Genomic DNA, 20,088 nt, shown 5'->3' with positions numbered 1-20,088 from the left:
CAATAACAAAGCGGGTACCCCGTCACTGTTTTGGTAAAGGGGTGAGGCTTGCTAAATGGAACCACTCTCATATTCATAGACAGAGCTATGGGTGTAAGGACTGACCAGCTATGATATCAAAATGACAGTTTTAAACATGTTGAGGCTATAAAGTGTTTGTTTACAATTACATTGTTTAGAAACACTGTAGTAAAACAAGCTTATAGTTGGGGTTCTGTTGGGGTACAAGGCATCCATAAATTATATTCTTCAAGAATCCATGGGTATATTATTAATTTTAAGGTTAAAAAAAATGTATGTACCAATCGCAGATTGCAAATCTAGAATCTATTTCCAATTACCTCTCAATAAACTAAAAAGAAAAAGCGATTTATTTCAAAAGTTTGTCCATTTAAAAAAATATATAAATTCAAATCACTTCCAGGTTTTTGTGATACAGTTTCCTCCATACTAGTAAACCACCACCTCCAGGGGTAAACATGTTACATTATTAAATAGTTACTGTTATGCGTGTGTTTTATAAACTGCTGTTTAACACTTTTTTTTATTTTCTTCATATTATCTATAGCCCTTAGCACCCGTTTCCACCTCCTTCAAAAACCCCTGTAGCTTCCTCTAGAGGTATTGATGTAAAAAAGTTGAAAATGCTTTTCATGATACATGCTCTGCCTAATGAGGCTGTTGCGATAGCAGTATCGCAATATTCTTTCCATGGCAAAAATGAAAACACGAAGCAGATAATACTTTGGTCCTTTAAAAACCTGCTGTATGTAAAATATTGTGTGCTATAGCTTGGCAAATAAATAAATGTGAATCTGGATGGAAATATAATGATGTTTGTTTCCACATGTTACATTAGGTCGGTTTTCCTGAAGAAGTGAAATCCGCTCCGTGTTTTGGTTCCTTGCCACGATACTAACGAGAAAAGAAAAGCTCCAACGGCCACCTCTTGTCACGCCACCCTCAGGTACTTCATAATCTTCTCTCAGTTGTATCAACTACTATTGTTGACGTAATACCTCCACGTTCATCAATTTGATTTTGTTTTTCAAATACAAGTAGCTGAAAACACCACCTGCTGTGCCCGCTGCGGGAGCGGGATCCATCTGCAAGCTCCCCTCAGGAGCGTGAGTCGGAGGTGCCAAGTGTGTGCTGCATCCACTGCTGCTGTTTGAAGTGGGACCCAGAGAGGGCAGTGGAGCTGGACTTTTAATGCGATATGTGTGACAATATAGGGATGGAGGTCGAGATTTAGATGTTGTCTTCTTTGCTTTGATGTATGTATTTATGAATCTAATATATATTTATTCAACCCATGTCTTGTGTTTTTCCTTCACTAAGATTCCAAGTGTATCACTGCAACACCAACACAGTGTTTTACTGTTCACGTCAATACACATTACTGAAATTTATTTATTTCATGTCTATTATTCATATTCCTTTATATTTTAGTATTAAACTAGTATCTACTTTGTCAAAACATAAGATGCATCTGTACATCTGTATTTGGTTCCAACACTGAAAAATATGTTGCTGAGGAATCATGTTTTAACAGTCAGTCAACAGGAGACCGCAGCAGGGTATGAAAGGTGGACAGGTAAGTACATGTTTTTAAACCGAAAAGCTAACCAACTGACCAGTTATCTACTAAACGCTTGGGAGAAGAGATCGATGTCTCTTTTTTAACCCACTTTAATGGATGTAATAAGGTGGCCACTAACTGGGGACCAAATACCGATTAAACGTTTATTTTGCTAAACCGCTTATCAAATACCCGATAATAGTAGCTAGTATTTCCAAAGAAATGTCAAACAGGCAAGATGCTAACGTTAACCAGTTAGCTACATGTTTACAACACCAATAATCACAAAACATTGACGGCTTAATAACACTGTTGAAAATAATATACACTGCTCAAAAAAATAAAGGGAACACTAAAATAACACATCCTAGATCTGAATGAATGAAATATTCTTATTAAATACTTTTTTCTTTACATAGTTGAATGTGCTGACAACAAAATCACACAAAATGATCAATGTAAATCAAATTTATCAACCCATGGAGGTCTGGATTTGGAGTCACACTCAAAATTAAAGTGGAAAACCACACTACAGGCTGATCCAACTTTGATGTAATGTCCTTAAAACAAGTCAAAATGAGGCTCAGTAGTGTGTGTGGCCTCCACGTGCCTGTATGACCTCCCTACAACGCCTGAGCATGCTCCTGATGAGGTGGCGGATGGTCTCCTGAGGGATTTCCTCACAGACCTGGACTAAAGCATCCGCCAACTCCTGGACAGTCTGTGGTGCAACGTGGCGTTGGTGGATGGAGCGAGACATGATGTCCCAGATGTGCTCAATTGGATTCAGGTCTGGGGAACGGGCGGGCCAGTCCATAGCATCAATGCCTTCCTCTTGCAGGAACTGCTGACACACTCCAGCCACATGAGGTCTAGCATTGTCTTGCATTAGGAGGAACCCAGGGCCAACCGCACCAGCATATGGTCTCACAAGGGGTCTGAGGATCTCATCTCGGTACCTAATGGCAGTCAGGCTACCTCTGGCGAGCACATGGAGGGCTGTGCGGCCCCCCAAAGAAATGCCACCCAACACCATGACTGACCCACCACCAAACCGGTCATGCTGGAGGATGTTGCAGGCAGCAGAACGTTCTCCACGGCGTCTCCAGACTCTGTCACGTCTGTCACATGTGCTCATGTGCTCAGTGTGAACCTGCTTTCATCTGTGAAGAGCACAGGGCGCCAGTGGCGAATTTGCCAATCTTGGTGTTCTCTGGCAAATGCCAAACGTCCTGCACGGTGTTGGGCTGTAAGCACAACCCCCACCTGTGGACGTCGAGCCCTCATACCACCCTCATGGAGTCTGTTTCTGACCGTTTGAGCAGACACATGCACATTTGTGGCCTGCTGGAGGTCATTTTGCAGGGCTCTGGCAGTGCTCCTCCTTGCACAAAGGCGGAGGTAGCGGTCCTGCTGCTGGGTTGTTGCCCTCCTACGGCCTCCTCCACGTCTCCTGATGTACTGGCCTGTCTCCTGGTAGCGCCTCCATGCTCTGGACACTACGCTGACAGACACAGCAAACCTTCTTGCCACAGCTCGCATTGATGTGCCATCCTGGATGAGCTGCACTACCTGAGCCACTTGTGTGGGTTGCAGACTCCGTCTCATGCCGTCTCCGTCTCTCCGTCTCATATTCCATTTGCACAACAGCATGTGAAGTTTATTGTCAATCAGTGTTGCTTCCTAAGTGGACAGTTTGATTTCACAGAAGTGTGATTGACTTGGAGTTACATTGTGTTGTTTAAGTGTTCCCTTTATTTTTTTGAGCAGTGTATATATAACACTTTCTATTCCACCCACTCCGTTGGTCCAAATGCAATACACTACACGCCTATACATCACATATTGGTTTATAAAAAGAAAAATATTCTCGGTGCCAAAGTAAAAGTGTGGTTGGGATTACTCACTAGGGACTGTAGAATCTATATATGGTGTTATTTCATGGGGGACTGAAGTCTAATTTACTTGACTTATTCCTGTTTGTTCCCATTGGAGCAAAGGGCCTCAACAGTCCATCTCCAACATAGATTTTTTAATTTCATTTATTTTGGGTAACAGACATATACAACAAAATGTACAATGTGGACCCAGAGGATATCTCTCAATAGTATTAATTAAAATGCTTGTTACCAAAGTGGTCCTCATTTGAACAAGATACTGATATTTATTATATTCACCATGAGGAACATGATCATGTTTTATGAAAGTAATAAAATATACTGCTTATTATGTATAATAGGTCTAGCTACTTACATAACAATAATATAATAATGTATAATAATAATGTCTTTAGGAACCTAAATGTCACTTTTGCTTCGTTACCAGCAATACTAAATATATCACATGATTACTTAATGAGATCCATGTGTTTAATAGCTAGTATACTTTATTGTGTCTTTATTATACATATTACACAATTTACAGGACATCTTATTTTGAAGGATTAAAAAACGTGACCTGTAAATTCCTTAACTCTTGTTGCATTCAAATGAATGTCAAATAACCATAAAGATAGATAGAGGTGTGTCATTATAGCATCTTTATATTTGTGTCATTATAGCATCTGTGGCAGCATGGGCAGTGCCATTGAGGCTACAACCCATAAGAATACTCACCCATTTGACCACTTTGACTACTTTAAAATGGCGGAAGCCCTCAATGGCGCTGCCCATGTTAAACGGCCTTTTGGCCGCATCTGAGAATAGTATTGAAGTATACACTGACTCGGTGACTGGGTTAATCAGCAAGTGTATAGAGGATGCTGTTCCCACTGTGACGATTAGAACTTATCCAAACCAAAAACGGTGGATAGATGGAAGCTTTTGAGCAAAACTGAAAGCGAGAACCACCGCATTTAACCATGGCAAGGTGACTGGGAACATGGACATATACTGTACAAACAGACTAGCTCTGACTTCCGTAAGGCAATCAAAGAGGCAAAGCGACAGTAAAGGGACTAAGTGGATACCGCCCCAACAGATCCACGGATGACATTATTGCACTGCACACTGCCCTATCCCACCTGGACAAGAGAAATACCTATGTAAGAATACCTACAGTACCAGTCAAAAGTTTGAACACACCTTCTCATTCAAGGGTTTTTCTATATTTTTACTATTTTCTACATCGTAGAATAATAGTGAAGACATCAAAAATATGAAATAACACATATGGAATCATGTAGTAAACAAAAAAGTGTTAAACGAATCTAAATATATTTTATATTTGAGATTCTTCAAAGTAGCCACCCTTTGCCTTGATGACAGCTTTGGACACTCTTGGCATTCTCTCAACCAGCTTCACCTGGAATGCTTTTCCAACAGTCTGAAGGAGTTCCCACATATGCTGAGCACTTGTTGGCTGCTTTTCCTTCACTCTGCAATCCAACTCATCCCAAACCTTCTCAATTGGGTTGAGGTAGGGTGATTGTGGAGGCCAGGTCATCTGGCCTCCACAATCTACAGGTGCACCATTGAGAGTATCCTGTATCCTGTCAGCCTGTCTCACCACCTGGTACGGCAATTGCACCGTCTGCAACTGCATGGCTCTCCAGAGGGTGGTGCAGTCAACGGCACACTGCCTGTCTTCCAGGACATCGACAGCACCCGGTTTCACAGGAAGGCCAAGAAGATCATCAAGGACCTCAGCCACGCGAGCCATGGCCTGTTCACCCCGTTAACATCTAGAAGGAGGAGACAGTTCAGCTTTAATCTCCAGTCCATCAGACTGTAATAGTCAACACTAGCCAGCCTCCGCTTAGTACCGTGCCCTGAACCTTAGTCACTGTTACTAGCCGGATACCACCCAGTACTCTATCCTACACCTTAGAGACTGCTTCACCCTGTGTACATAGAGTCATTGAACACTGGTCACTTTATTTGTGTTTACATACTGTTTTACTGTATTCTAGTCATGGCTCATTGTGAAATAAAATATCAGAGTAGTGGTAAAAGGACTGTATTTGATGTAACTGTTGCTGGTTTGAGTTGAGGCTATCATGTTGGTTGTCATTAAAACAGAGAGGAGGATTGCAGTTGAATGGTCTGGTGCCATTTTATTATTGCAGTTTGAATCATGAAAGGATATTAGGATGAATGATGAATGGATATTAGGATGAATGAATATTAGGATGGTTAACTGGGAAAACAAGGAAGGAAAACATACCCCTTACTAAAAAGTCCCACGGGAATCTTACAGGAATTTGGGCCTCTGTGAAGGAATTGTGCAGGAATCCTGCAGGACAAAAGTTGATAACTGTCAGAAGTTTTGTATATGCTTCTGCAGGACTTTTGCATTTTGCTTTGCACCAGATCTTGAGACTAATACGAACAACCTCATAGTTTGTCTGAGGTTAAGATTACTCCAGTGATAGATCCTTTATTCAAGTTGATAACATGATAACCAATAACCATAATACAAGCCATGATTTACTCAATATTAAACAGCGATTCTGCAAACTATAGGAATAATTCCTACCGTAAGAGAATTCTACAAATACAATGTTAGGTACTCAAATATTTATCTGAGTAATGCGCCTTCTAGTCTCCACGCGGTAGGTGGCGCTTTCTGTCTATCTTAACTCTAACCGGATGCGCTCGCAAGGAAGTTCACAATTATCGAAGATGGTGGAGTGTTGACAATAAGCCAGATATTCTTACCAATATTACTATTTCTTGAACAAATAACGTTTTTTTAAAGGTTTTTATCGTCATAGTAGTTATACAGTAGTTGTGACCGGTTTCACAAAAGCAAGGGTTTAAAAATGTCTGAGACGAATGTTTTGCATCAACGGATAAGCTCCGTCATGGACATTCTAACCTCCGCTGCCGTGACAGAGATTTGCAAGTTAGTAGAGGATTGCTGTGGAGCGTTAAGTGTAGAAGTCTCTCAAAGCAAAGAGCAAATCAAAATGCTACAGAAGCAACTCAGGCTGGCTGAGTCGAATTACATGTCAGTGAGTTGCAAAGAAAGTCAGACGCCTGTCAGAAGCGGCTCACCAATAAACAACAGTCCTTCGGGCAATTACCCCACGGCCAATGCCGATGATGCGGACGACACTCACGATGACAAAGGTGGGCTATCGATTTGTAACTGGCTGTTGTCAGCCTTTGACCTAAACTAAGAAATGGTCAAGTTGATCTCTCTCTCCCCGGTAGCGCTGTACTCCAAATAGAGATCAATGGCAGTGGTGTAAAGTACTTAAGTAAAAATACTTTAAAGTACTACATAAGTAGTTTGTATGGGTATCTGTATTTTACTATTTATATTTTTGACAACTTTTACTTCACTACATTCCTAAGGAAAATGATGTACTCTTTACTTTTACTCCATACATTGACACTCTAAAGTACTAGTTTCATGTTGAATGCCAGGACAGGAAGATGTTCCAATTAACGCACTTATCAAGAGAACATCCCTGGTCTTCCCTACTGCCTCTGATCTGGCGGACTCTCTAAAACACATGCTTCTTTTGTAAATAATGTCTGAGTGTTGGAGTGTGCCCCTGGCTATCTGTAAATGATGTCTGAGTGTTGGAGTGTGCCCCTGGCTATCTGTAAATAATGTCTGAGTGTTGGAGTGTGCCCCTGGCTATCTGTAAATGATGTCTGAGTGTTGGAGTGTGCCGCTGGCGATCTGTAAATGATGTCTGAGTGTTGGAGTGTGCCCCTGGCTATCTGTAAATGATGTCTGAGTGTTGGAGTGTGCCCCTGGCTATCTGTAAATGATGTCTGAGTGTTGGAGTGTGCCCCTGGCTATCTGTAAATGATGTCTGAGTGTTGGAGTGTGCCCCTGGCTATCTGTAAATGATGTCTGAGTGTTGGAGTGTGCCCCTGGCTATCTGTAAATGATGTCTGAGTGTTGGAGTGTGCCCCTGGCTATCTGTAAATGATGTCTGAGTGTTGGAGTGTGCCCCTGGCTATCTGTAAATGATGTCTGAGTGTTGGAGTGTGCCCCTGGCTATCTGTAAATGATGTCTGAGTGTTGGAGTGTGCCCCTGGCTATCTGTAAATGATGTCTGAGTGTTGGAGTGTGCCCCTGGCTATCTGTAAATGATGTCTGAGTGTTGGAGTGTGCCCCTGGCTATCTGTAAATGATGTCTGAGTGTTGGAGTGTGCCCCTGGCTATCTGTAAATGATGTCTGAGTGTTGGAGTGTGTCCCTGGCTATCTGTAAATGATGTCTGAGTGTTGGAGTGTGCCCCTGGCTATCTGTAAAAAAGAACAACAAGAAAAGTGTGCCGTTTGCTTAATATAAGGAATTTGAAATGATTTGTACTTTTACTTTTGATACTTAAGTATATTTTAGCAATTACATTTACTTTTGATACTTAAGTATATTTAAAACCAAATCATTTTAGGAGGGGCTGGAGATGATGAAGTCAAAATCAAATAAAAATATAAATGCCCCTTTAAGAGATAGTATTCATCAGGTAACGTAACTTTTGGTGAATTTGAAGCATTTATTTAAGAAAAACAAGCACAAAGAATTCATAAAGGTCATGTTAACTGACTGATATTATCTCCTAGAACAAAATGTATAAGATCTCCTAAGAAAAAAATCATTTGTTCCAAGACCAATGCAGTGTGATCATTGTAAAGCTTTTGGACATGTGTCAAGTGTTTGCAGAAGGGAGAAGCCGAGATGTTCAAGTTGTGGAAAATATCATTTTTTTGACCTGTTGCAATTGGGGTGGGAACCATGAATGCACAACAAGGGTGAAAAAGTATGAACTGGCCAAAGTCGGGGCTGTCCAGAGCATTTCATATGCAGTGGCTGTTAAAAGGGTTGAGGGTTCGAATGGCGCTCCTGAAGAGTCCATGGTGTTGGATAGGTCTTCACTGAAGGCAGCAGGGGTTGACAGCAAGACCCAGATATGTTAAAGGTTAACAATGTGGCCTTTATAGCTATGGGGATTAATGGCACTGCCAAGGTGGAGAGGAAGTCCAGGAAAATAGATTGTGGATCGATTGTAGCAGTACGGTTCCTGGGACTGAAAGACTTCTCGGCGAAGGAGTTTCATGGAGTATTGTCATTAGCCAAACCACCTTCTCAGGTCATAGAGCCTGAGAAGGGAGATATGGAGATTTGAAGAAAAAAGTGGGAGATTTGGGGTTTTGTCAATGTGGTGTTTTATTGTGGGTGGATTAAGTACATTTTCCCTATCACGTATGGGTTTTATTTATACCTTTGTTTTTTTCAACCCTGTCTAGTTGGTGGCAGTAATACACCTTTTTGGGTTGTAGTCTGCCATAAAACCCACAGAAGAAGATCTCCTAAGTCTGTGTTAACCTCTCTTTTTGGCATTTATCCCAAAACCCCTTTCTTTCTCCATTAATTTCACTCATAGGAATGGCTGAACGAACCAGACTTAACTCATTTCCGTCTTATAGGCCTACAAGCTGGCGAGCTCTATTATCCCATTATCCACACTGACAAATTGAGAAGTTTGAAATAGTCTTATTTTGTCAGCTTACCATTCTCGATTTGTCAGTGGGGATAATGAGATTGAGGTGTGTTTTCCGAGATGTACCTCGCGCCAGTTCCATGCTGTCCTGATCGTGACATAGCACCTTTCTGACGAGAGATAAGTCGTCCTAATGAACGTCTAGTTGGATTCTTATGGCTAGCAAGCCCCCACTGGGCCACTAGCTCTACAACTGTGAGGTGAGCAACATTAACAATAGTGAAATTGGATGTTCGCCTTCCAGTTTAAAAGTCCTGTATTGAAACTGATGCAAACAAATGAAGGGAAAGGGGAATACCTAGTCAGTTGTACAACTGAATGCATTCATCTGAAATGTGTCTTCCGCATTTAACCCAACCCCTGGAATATTAATGCTACACAATGTTGGAATGTCGTTACATAATTTCAACTAAATACAATAATTAATGTATTTGACAATAAACAGAACACATCTTTTAATCTCACTCTGGATGTATTTGACTGCATAATGCTGTCTCCAGCATACAGTTGCAGACTCACTGCCGGCAGCCGTTTGTGGCCTGTGTGCACTACAGCCCTTCCGGTGCAGACCGCTGTTAATCAGCAGCAACCTACCTCCCGCTAGCCTGAGTACTCATCCACATCGTTCCCGGGCCAAACGCCACGCCCACTAACATTTCTTCTCCACGATGAGTCTGGATCATAAAAAATGATTGAGGCATCTAGTGGCCAAAAGGCCCTATTGGCATGGGCAAAACCTTTGAGGGCTTCCATCATTTTAATGTAGTCAACTGAGTGGGATTTACAACTTCATTGGCTGATCGCTCCTGGTGACCCTGTTGGAGTTATGTCCAACTGGGTCATCAGGAGGGATCAGCCAATCGTGAAGAAGAAAATTGACTACTTCAAAATGGAGATTGCCTCAATGGCGCTGCCCTGCTGTCACAAAGGCTATAATGACACAGATACAAGTATAAGTCCTCTATCTATCTCTATGGTCTGGATTTTCTTCCCTCCCTGACCTCTTCTAGAATGCAAACACATTCTGACCGTTCTGATTGGTCCCAGAAACCGATAGCTTGCATCACAAATCCAGTCAATATTTATAATATTACATGTAGTAGAATAAACAATCCTCTCCTCAGTCTAGCATCTCTTCACATGTATGGATCCAGAATTTAATCGAACAGCTGACCAATTATGCAAAACTTTAGTTCTGAGTAACAGAGATTACTGAATACAGTCGCTCGCTGTACAACCCTTGCGTTTTTAAATGGACCATTAGTGGTGTTTAGACCAGTATGGAGCTATGCGCCTTCCATTATAATCATTAGAGTCAGATTGCGGCTACTGGTAAAATGATTGCCCATACACACTTCAAAAACTGTTTGGGTCAATCGACAACAATACAGATGAGCGCGAAATCGTGAACTATCCTATGGGCTATCTTTAAAAAAAATAATGTGCCATTCTATCCTAGACCCCGTTATGTCAGATGGCGCATAAGCACCTATCTAATCAGTGTGTAAATGCTTTTAGCAGGGCTAGTATTTGCACAACAGCGTTGATGGGAATTAGCTTGCAAAAATGCTGAATAGTGAAATAAAATGATATTTCTACTTACTCTGTCAATTGTCTGTAAGTTTGGTCCTTATGCAGGGGGGAATAAAAAATAAAAAAAAATCTAATGGAATGTATAATTAAACAGAATTTCCAAACATGGGTTTATTCCTCTCTGCTTACCTCATGTCAAAATAAAAGTCCCCCACAACTTCTTGATTTTTTTTTATGTGTGCAGGTATGGCGCACGTGCAGGACTTTTATTTTGAGATGAGGTAAGCGAAGTGGAAGTGGAAGTGGGTCTACAACACAGACCCATGTTTGGAAAGTCTGTTTAATTTACGTTCTATTATGTTTTTTTCAAAATTTCCCCCCTGCATAAGGACCAAGCCTACAGAAAATGTTCAGAGTAAGTTTAAATTAAATTTAACTTCTGTCCGCTGGCAGACTTATGGTTTTTTTTTCAAACTAATTCCTAGCATTGGTAGTGTGTAAATACTAGCATTGCTAAAACCAGCTAATCAGCATTTCAGTTGTAACTCATCCTTTCTCCTTTCCTTCAGATTTCCAGCAGTTCATTGTCTCTGAAGTGGAGTGTCACCCTGTCGAGCAGTATTGTAAGCAGGAGTTGAGCCCCAGTCTGGGGAAAGATGACTGGAACCCCATCCAGATTAAAGAGGAACAGGAGGAATTCAGTATCATCCAGGAGAAGGAAGACTCTGTATTCACTCCTGCCTGGGTGAAAAGTGACTACGATCAGTACCCAACTCAGTCCTCACAAAGTGAAGAATACAAAGACACAATGGCCTTTACTGAAGAGATCAAAACAGAACCTAAGGAAGATAATTCCTCAGAGCCAACCAGTGACTCTCATCCCCAGTGCAAATTGAAGAAGACATGGACAGAAATAGGACAAAGCTCGAAGGGTAGAAAAACCATGGATCTAAGGTCACCAGTGCAAAGGAGTCACACAGAAGAGAAACCATTTTGCTGTAGTGATTGTGGTGAACGTTTCACTCAGATGGGAAAACTGGATGCTCATAGGAAGGCCCACAAAGGAAAGAAACCGCATCGCTGTGATGAATGTGGCAAATGTTTTACTCAAGTTGGGTATCTGAACTATCACAGAAAGACTCACACAGGGGAGAAACCTCATCGCTGTCATGATTGTGGTAAATGTTTCTATCGAGTTGGTGATCTGACACTTCATATGAGGATTCACACAGGGGAAAAACCACTTTGCTGCCAGGTCTGTGGCAAATGTTTTGCTCGTCCTAGTAATCTGAGGTCTCACATTAGGATTCACACAGAGAAATGTTATTGCTGTCAATATTGTGGCAAATATTTTCGTCGTAAAGATAGTCTGACCGCGCATATGAGGATTCACACAAGGGAAATCATATAATTGTTGCTATAGTAGCACATCTTTCAACACTGGCGGTAGTCACATGAGTTCATATGAGGATAAATCACATGAACTATAAACTATATCGCTGTCAGGATTGTTGTAAATGTTTCAATAATTGTTAGAATATGAGGAGACCAAGGGGAGGAACCACATGCTACCATGACTGGCAAATATTTCATAACTGCCTATCTTTAACATTGGCTAGGTTTCCATCCAATTGGCGACAGATATTAATGTGAATATTCTAAAATCTGCATAAAGAAAATATGCGCATTTTCCCACCAAGCAGACTTGTTGTGGATAAAAATCAGTGTGTGATGACGTGGTGCACACAATGTACATTTTCGCCTAAGTTTTCATGTACTGAATAAAAATCTAACTCTGCGAATAGTTTTGTCACAAACTGTTGCTTTAAATAGCAAATGAGCCTCTACTCTGGTCTTGGCTCGTGCTCTCTAACCAACAGGTCGCAGAGACAGGCTAGCCTACATGATGAGATTTATTATGGATAAGAGTGAGAATATTTGTATTTATCGATCTTCATGTCAATAAGGCCCTCAATATTTTTGAGAAATGAGCATCAAGCTCATACCATGCACTTTCACCACCCTGTGAAGTTCATCATAACATAACATGTTCTAATCTGATTTAGCCACTGTCTCCTGTGTTTCTGACCCTGAGTTGGCTATAGAAGATGTCTCCTCCATATTTATTCCTCTGGCAGATACACACGCCCCTTTAAAAAAAAATCAGAGTCAAAGATAGATCTAACCCTTGGCTTTCATTTTAGTTATCTGAGCTCATTCAGATGAGAAATCAGGCCTGGGCCAATTCAAGGAAACTGACTCTGTAGTGGACTGACAATCTTTCAGACAATTGAGAAACAGATGTCCTATCTCGATTTAAGAAAGCTTAATCAAGCTATCTCTGACTCTGCTGGTGATCCTTCTAAGTTTTGGAAAACAGTCAATGCACTGAAGGAACACATTCCTCTTCTTCCCTGCCAATGCAAGTTCTGTCTGCCTCTGGCATCATAACTGAGAAGAATGGGATAAGTGATGCTTTTAACTTGAGAAAAACTGGTTTAATTGACCCTGGTCATTCAATCAACTGCTCTTCCCTCTGCCAGCCTCCAGCTGACACGACGGTTAACCCGCCAACTTATAGTGAATCTTTGTTTATTTCAACAATTTACTATCTGTGATGTGCTAGATGCCTTGCTTAAGATTGATGTAAAAGAAATCCCCTGGGGCTTGATCCATTTTTGCTGCAGTTTTCTGCCCCCCTGATTGCTGAATTTTTAACCCATCTTTTTAACCTGACCATTATATATCTGGTACTATCCCTAAAGTTTGGAAGGCGGCCCATGTACTCCCCCTTCACTAACGTTGTGACTAGGGTAGCACATTTGGAAACTTTCCGTGGGAATTAACGGGAATATATTAATACCATTTAAATGTCAATGTTTTTTGCATTGGATATATTTACCGTATCATATGGAGACAGAAACATAAACCTTTTACCCTATCATAAGTAGACATAATTGCGAATGATTAAATCCTTCCAATATACATTTTTAAAACGATTTAGTTACGAATTGATCTCTAAATGAGTTGACTCTTCACATGGGATGATTTCACTGAACAACAAAATAAGTGGAATATTGAATGATCCCCAATGATTAATCGCATCTCTCAAAAACATTTTCAACATACATCTGTAAAATGATAGTCTAGAAACTAAAGCTTTGGTTGTCTTCCTCTCCATGTCTTCTCTCTGGACCTCCTCTTGAACATCAGACTCTGAGGCCTCATCTTCCCTGTCACTTTCCAACCTGGCTTGTTGTCTGGCTCAAAAAGCCTCATTTGCCTGGATGGCCACCAATCTTTCAACCCTTGTATTGGTCAGTCTGTTGTGTGCTTTGATGTGTGTGTTCCCAAACAAGGACCAGTTACTCTCTGAGGCGGCTGATGTTGGTGGGATTTGGAGGATGATGGAGGCAACAGGGGAAAGAGCCTCAGATCCACAAAGACTCTTCCACCAGGTGGCTGATGAGATATGTTGGCACGACTGCCATATTGCATCTCCATCCCAAAGCCCTTGCTTGGAAGTGTACTTAGCCAGACTGCCAAGAACCTTGCCCTCATCGAGGCCAAGGTGGCGAGGCACGGTAGTGATGACACCATAGGCCTTGTTGATCTCTGCACCAGACAAGATGCTCTTGCCAGCATACTTGGGTCCAACATGTACGCTGCGGCGTGTAAGGGCTTCAGGCAGAAGTCTTCACGCTTCTCTTACATCTGCAAGAAGAGTCTGAACATCAGACGGAGTGGCATTGTCTCCCTCAATCTGTGCAATGGCTACTGCTATAGGTTTCAGGAGTTTCAGGCTGCTTACCACTCTCTCCCAAAATACATCATCCAGGAGGATCCTCTTCATGGGGCTGTCATATCGGCAGACTGCGATATGGTCATTTCTTGGAGAGACTCCTTCCCCCCCAAGAGACTCAAACATGATGACAACACCACCCCAACGGGTGTTGCCGGGCAGCTTCAATGTGGTGCTCAAATTCTTCTCACTTTGCTTGGTGATGTAGATTGCTGCTATAACTTGATGACCCTAAACATACCTAACCATTTCATTGGCTCTCTTGTAGACTGTATCCATTGATTTCAGTGCCATGATGTCCTTGGAGAGCAGATTCAATGCATGAGCAGCACAGCCAATGGGTGTGATGTGAGGGTAGGACTCCTCCACTTTAGACCAAGCAACCTTCATGTTCGCAGCATTGTCTGTCACCAGTGCAAATACCTTCTGTGCTCCAAGGTCATTGATGAATGCCTTCAGATCATCTGCAATGTAGAGACCGGTGTGTCTGTTGTCCCTTGTGTCTGTGCTCTTGTAGAATACTGTTTGAGGGGTGTTGATGTAGTTAATTATTCCTCGCACACGAGCATTCGACCACCCATCAGAGACGATTGCAATACAGTCTGCTTTCTCTATGATTTGCTTGACCTTCACTTGAACTCTGCATCCAGCAAATGAGTAGATAAAGCATGTCTGGTTGGAGAGGTATATGCTGGGCGAAAAACATTCAGAAATCTCTTCCAATACACATTGCTTATGAGCATCAGAGGTGAACCAGTTGCATATACTGCTTGAGCAAGACATTCATAAGCATTTCTGACTACGTTCCTCCATTGAGTAACAAAAAACGTCTGATTCCAGGAGGACCATGAGCTGTTGCTATCGATAAGGTATCTGATTCATCATTTTCACCTCGAATAGAAGTAGAGGGATTTTTGTCAGAGGTTGCTTGTTGTGAGCACCGAGGGAACTTTATGCACTTGGCCCTAGGATTCTGCATCTTTGTTGTATTCTTCACATATGATTTTGCACAGTATTTGTAAATTTACACAGCTTTTCCTTACACATTAGCTGCAGTGAAATGTCTCCACACATCAGATAGTGCCCGTGGCATTTTCCTGTAAAGATTAGAAAAAAATACGTACTAAAATAAAATACAATTCCATGTACAGATAAATAGTTAAGCAGTTAGATTAAAGAACTCCTTTGTAAGATAAATATTTTAAAATGAAACATGTATGGAAACAGGTGAATTAACACTCCTCGGTTAGCAAGCTCAAGCAAGCTAAAACCCACATGGTAGCAAAAACTAACTAGCAGAAATTGTTAACAAGTCAGAAATGATTTAAACACACTTTGCTGTAGGCTACTATTTACTAGTTAACAAAGAATTATGTAAAATAAAATATTTTCACCCCACCCAGTATTGTAATCAAAACTTACCAGAAAGCATGTAGTCCTTAGCTCAGACAGTGTAGTAGTGTGGGCTCAATAGCATCTCATTAGTGTGCAAGATCTTGAGAATCAGCTGCACATGTGATGGAAGAATGCACTGTGCATGCAGAGGGTTGCAATTCCATTGAATTGGGGGATAATTTAAACAAAATATGCCACAACACCTAGGATTGCCTTGTGTGTATCCCACAAAAAAGGTTCACTGTTACACGCTAACTTTTTTGATGAATTTAAGCAAAATTCCCCAAATTCCGGGCTTAACTTCCCATTCCGGAAATTTGCCGGAAAGTTTCCGACCCTTTGCAATCCTAGTGTTGACCCTTGTGACCTAAATAATTATCTGCCTATTTCTAAACTTTCTTGACTAGCTAAAATATTAGAACCCTTGATTAATTCTCAGCTATGAACTTTCTTATCTTTGAAGTGTATTCTAAATATACATCAGTTGGGTTTTAGACCAGGTTGTAGCACTATCTCTGCTACATCCCTAGTTATAAATGATGTCGTTAGTTGTATAGATAAAAGGCAACATTGTGCTGCCCTCTTCATTGACCTGTCAAAGGTTTTCAATACTGTTAATCACTCACTGCTAATTCAGAGGCTTTCCTCAATTGGCCTAGACCAGGCTGCATGTAACTAGTATTCATCACTGCATTCTCTACCAGGTAGTTGGTTGGCCTTCTTATGTCACGTAGCTTGATACATTGCTATGTTTCCATTTCTAAAGCTATTTTACAAAAAGTCCCACTGTACCTACCTAACATAATTACTAGACTTTAGACATACAAGTTACCACACCCGGTCTCATGACTGGCTAAATGCATATTCCTTTGGTCTCTCATAGTTTTCTTGCACCTTATTTGTTGAACACTCTTCAAAATGTTCTTAAATTTGATGTTCTGGTGCCTCTAGGGCAATTCAGAAGGCTGATTGAGGAACTTATTACTGATAAATGTGTTTCGTTCTGCATGCATTTTGTATTTATATTTTTATTTGTATTTTCTGTCATTTATGTAATTCAGGGCTCATCTGTAAAAGAGACCTTTGTCTCAGTATGACTCCCTGATCAAATAAAGGTTATTAAAAACATATTTCAGCTGTAGCCTAATAAACTGCATGGTTTCCTGAGTCGTAGTGGGAGGAGCACACACCATATCATCGCGTGACTCCCAAGTTTACTTCGATATGATGGTTATTATATCAATATTTGCACATAAAGTCGTATCCACTGTCATTTCTCTCATAATTAATGTACGCATTTATAAAATTGTACAGAAACTTCCTGTTTCCATCACAGCTGTTGTGATTTTTTAAATTTTTAGTAATATATGGTGTGATCCAAAACACTGCCGGTGGAGAAGAGGTATTCGGAGTGGACTTCTAGTCTGACTCAGGAGGCGCTTCAGAGTATATTACTCGCTAATGTTCAGTCTCTGGATAATAAAGTAGACGAGCTCAGGGCGAGAATCTCCTTCCAGAGAGACATCAGGGATTGTAACATACTCTGTTATACGGAAACATGGCTCTCTCGGGATATACTGTCTTTGTCCATACAGCCAGCTGGGTTCTCAGTATATCACACAGACAGGAATAAGGAACTCTACCCGAAGAAGAAAGGCGGAGGTGTATGTTTCATGATTAACCACTCATGGTGGGATTGTGATAACATACATAAACTCCAGACCTTTTGTTCACTCAAACTTGAATACCTCACAATCAAATGCCGACCGTATTACCTCCCAAGATAATTCGCTTTGGTTATAGTCACAGCTGTGTATATTCCCCCTCAAGCTGATACCACGACGGCCCATAAACTTCACTGGACTTTAAGCAAACTGGAAATCACATCCTGAGGCCGCATTTATTGTAGCTGGGGATTTTAACAAAGAAAATTTGAGGAAAACGCTACCGAAGTTCTATCAACACATTGACTGTAGTACTCGCGCTGCTAAAACACTCGACCACTGCTACTCCAACTTCCGGGATGCTTATAAGGCCCTCCCTTCGGCAAATCTGATCATGACTCCATTTTGCGCCTCCCTCCCTATAGGCAGAAACTCAAACATGAAGTACCCGTGCTAAGGTCTATTCAACGCTGGTCTGACCAATTGGAATCCACACTCCAAGATTGTTTTGATCACGCGGACTTGGATATGTTCCGGGTAGACTGAGAATAACATTGACGAATACACGGATATGGTGACTGACTTTATCAGGAAGTGTATAGGAGATGTTGTACCCACTGTGACTATTAAAACCTACCCTAACCAGAAACCGTGGATAGATGGCAGCATTCGCGCAAAACTGAAAGCGCGAACCACCGCATTTAAACATGGCAAGGTGACTGGGAATATGGCCGAATACAAACAGTGTAGTTATTCCCTCCGTAAGGCAATCAAACTGGCAAAACATCAGTATAGAGACAAAGTGGAGTCACAATTCAACGGCTCAGACACGAGACGTATGTGGCAGGGTCTACAGACAATCACAGACTACAAAGGGAAAACCAGCCACGTCGCTGACACCGACGTCTTGCTTCCGGACAAGCTAAATACCTTTTTCACCCGCTTTGAAGATAACAGGGCGGCCCACTACCAAGTACTGTGGGCTCTCCTTCTCCGTGGCCGACGTGAGTAAGACAAGCGTGTTAACCTTCGCAAGGCTGCCGGCCCAGACGGCATCCCTAGCCGCATCCTCAGAGCATGTGCAGACCAGCTGGCTGGAATGTTTACGGACATATTCAATCTCTCCCTAACACAGTCTACTGTCCACACTTGCTTCAAGATGTCCACCATTGTTCCTTCCCCCAAGAAAACAAATAACTAAACTAAATGACTATCGCCCCATTGCACTCACTGTAATTATGAAGTGCTTTGAGAGGATAGTTAAGGATCATATCACCTCTACCTTACCTGACACCCTAGACCCACTTCGATTTGCTTACCGCCCCAATAGATCCACAGACGATTCAATCGCCATCGCACTGCACACTGCCCTATCCCATCTGAACAAAAGGAATAACTATGTAAGAATGCTGTTCATTCAATTATCTGCCGCCATTGTTGCAACCCCTATTACTAGTCTGTTCAACCTCTCTTTCGTATCGTCTGAGATTCCTAAAGATTGGAAAGCTGCCGCGGTCATCCCCCTCTTCAAAGGGGGAGACACTCTAGACCCAAACTGTTACAGACCTATATCCATCCTGCTCTGCCTTTCTAAAGTCTTCAAAAGCCAAGTTAACAAACAGATCACTGACCATTTCGAATCCCACCGTACCTTCTCCACTGTGCAATCCGGTTTCAGAGCTGGTCACGGGTGCACCGCAGCCATGCTCAAGGTACTAAATGATATCATAACCGGCATCGATAAAAGACCGTACTGTGCAGCCGTCTTCATCGACCTGGCCAAGGCTTTCGACTCTGTCAATCACCGTATTCTTATCGGCAGACTCAACAGCCTTGGTTTCTCAAATTACTGCCTCGCCTGGTTCACCAACTACTTCTCAGACAGAGTTCAGTGTGTCAAATTGGAAGTCCTGTTGTCCGGAACCCTGGCAGTATCTATGGGGGTACCACAGGGTTCTATCCTCGAGCCAACTCTTTTCTCTGTATATATCAATGATGTCGCTCTTTCTGCGGGTGTATCCTTAATACACCTCTACGCAGACGACACCATTCTGTATACATCTGGCCCTTCTTTGGACACTGTGTTAACAAACCTCCAAACGAGCTTCAATGCCATACGACACTCCTTCCGTGGCCTCCAACTGCTCTTAAACGCAAGTAAAACTAAATGAATGCTTATCAAAAAATCGCTGCCCGCACCCGCTCGCCCGACTAGCATCACTACTCTGGACGGTTCTGACTTAGAATATGTGGACAACTACAAATACCTAGGTGTCTGGCTAGACTGTAAACTCTCCTTCCAGACTCATATTAAGCATCTCCAATCCATAATTAAATCTAGAATTGGCTTCCTATTTCGCAACAAAGACTCCTTCACTCACGCTGCCAAACATATCCTCATAAAACTGACTATCCTACTGATCCTCGACTTCGGCGATGTCATTTACAAAATAGCTTCCAATACTCTACGCAGCAAACTGGATGCAGTCTATCACAGTGCCATCCGTTTTGTCACCAAAGCTCCATATACCACCCACCGCTGCGACCTGTATGCTCTCGTCGGCTGGCCCTTGCTACATATTCGTTGCCAGACCCACTGGCTCCAGGTCGTCTATAAGTCTTTGCTAGGTAAAGCTCCGCCTTATCTC

General features: G+C 41.9%; 1 protein-coding gene across 1 annotated transcript; it reads left to right on the top strand.

Moving 5' to 3' along the window:
- The first annotated feature begins 6,183 nt into the window (after window positions 1-6,183).
- Window positions 6,184-16,927, top strand: LOC139566356 (zinc finger protein 835-like). The gene is made up of 2 exons (XM_071387481.1): window positions 6,184-6,654; window positions 11,149-16,927. The coding sequence occupies exons 1-2, from the start codon at window positions 6,345-6,347 to the stop codon at window positions 11,988-11,990; spliced, it is 1,152 nt and encodes a 383-aa protein (XP_071243582.1). The 5' UTR covers window positions 6,184-6,344; the 3' UTR covers window positions 11,991-16,927.
- Window positions 16,928-20,088: the final 3,161 nt, after the last annotated feature.

This window comes from Salvelinus alpinus, chromosome 38, assembly GCF_045679555.1.
Source record: "Salvelinus alpinus chromosome 38, SLU_Salpinus.1, whole genome shotgun sequence".
NCBI classification, from domain to species: domain Eukaryota; kingdom Metazoa; phylum Chordata; class Actinopteri; order Salmoniformes; family Salmonidae; genus Salvelinus; species Salvelinus alpinus.
The sequence above is the reverse complement of the archived record's forward strand: the minus strand, read 5'-3'. Positions and strand labels throughout refer to the sequence as shown.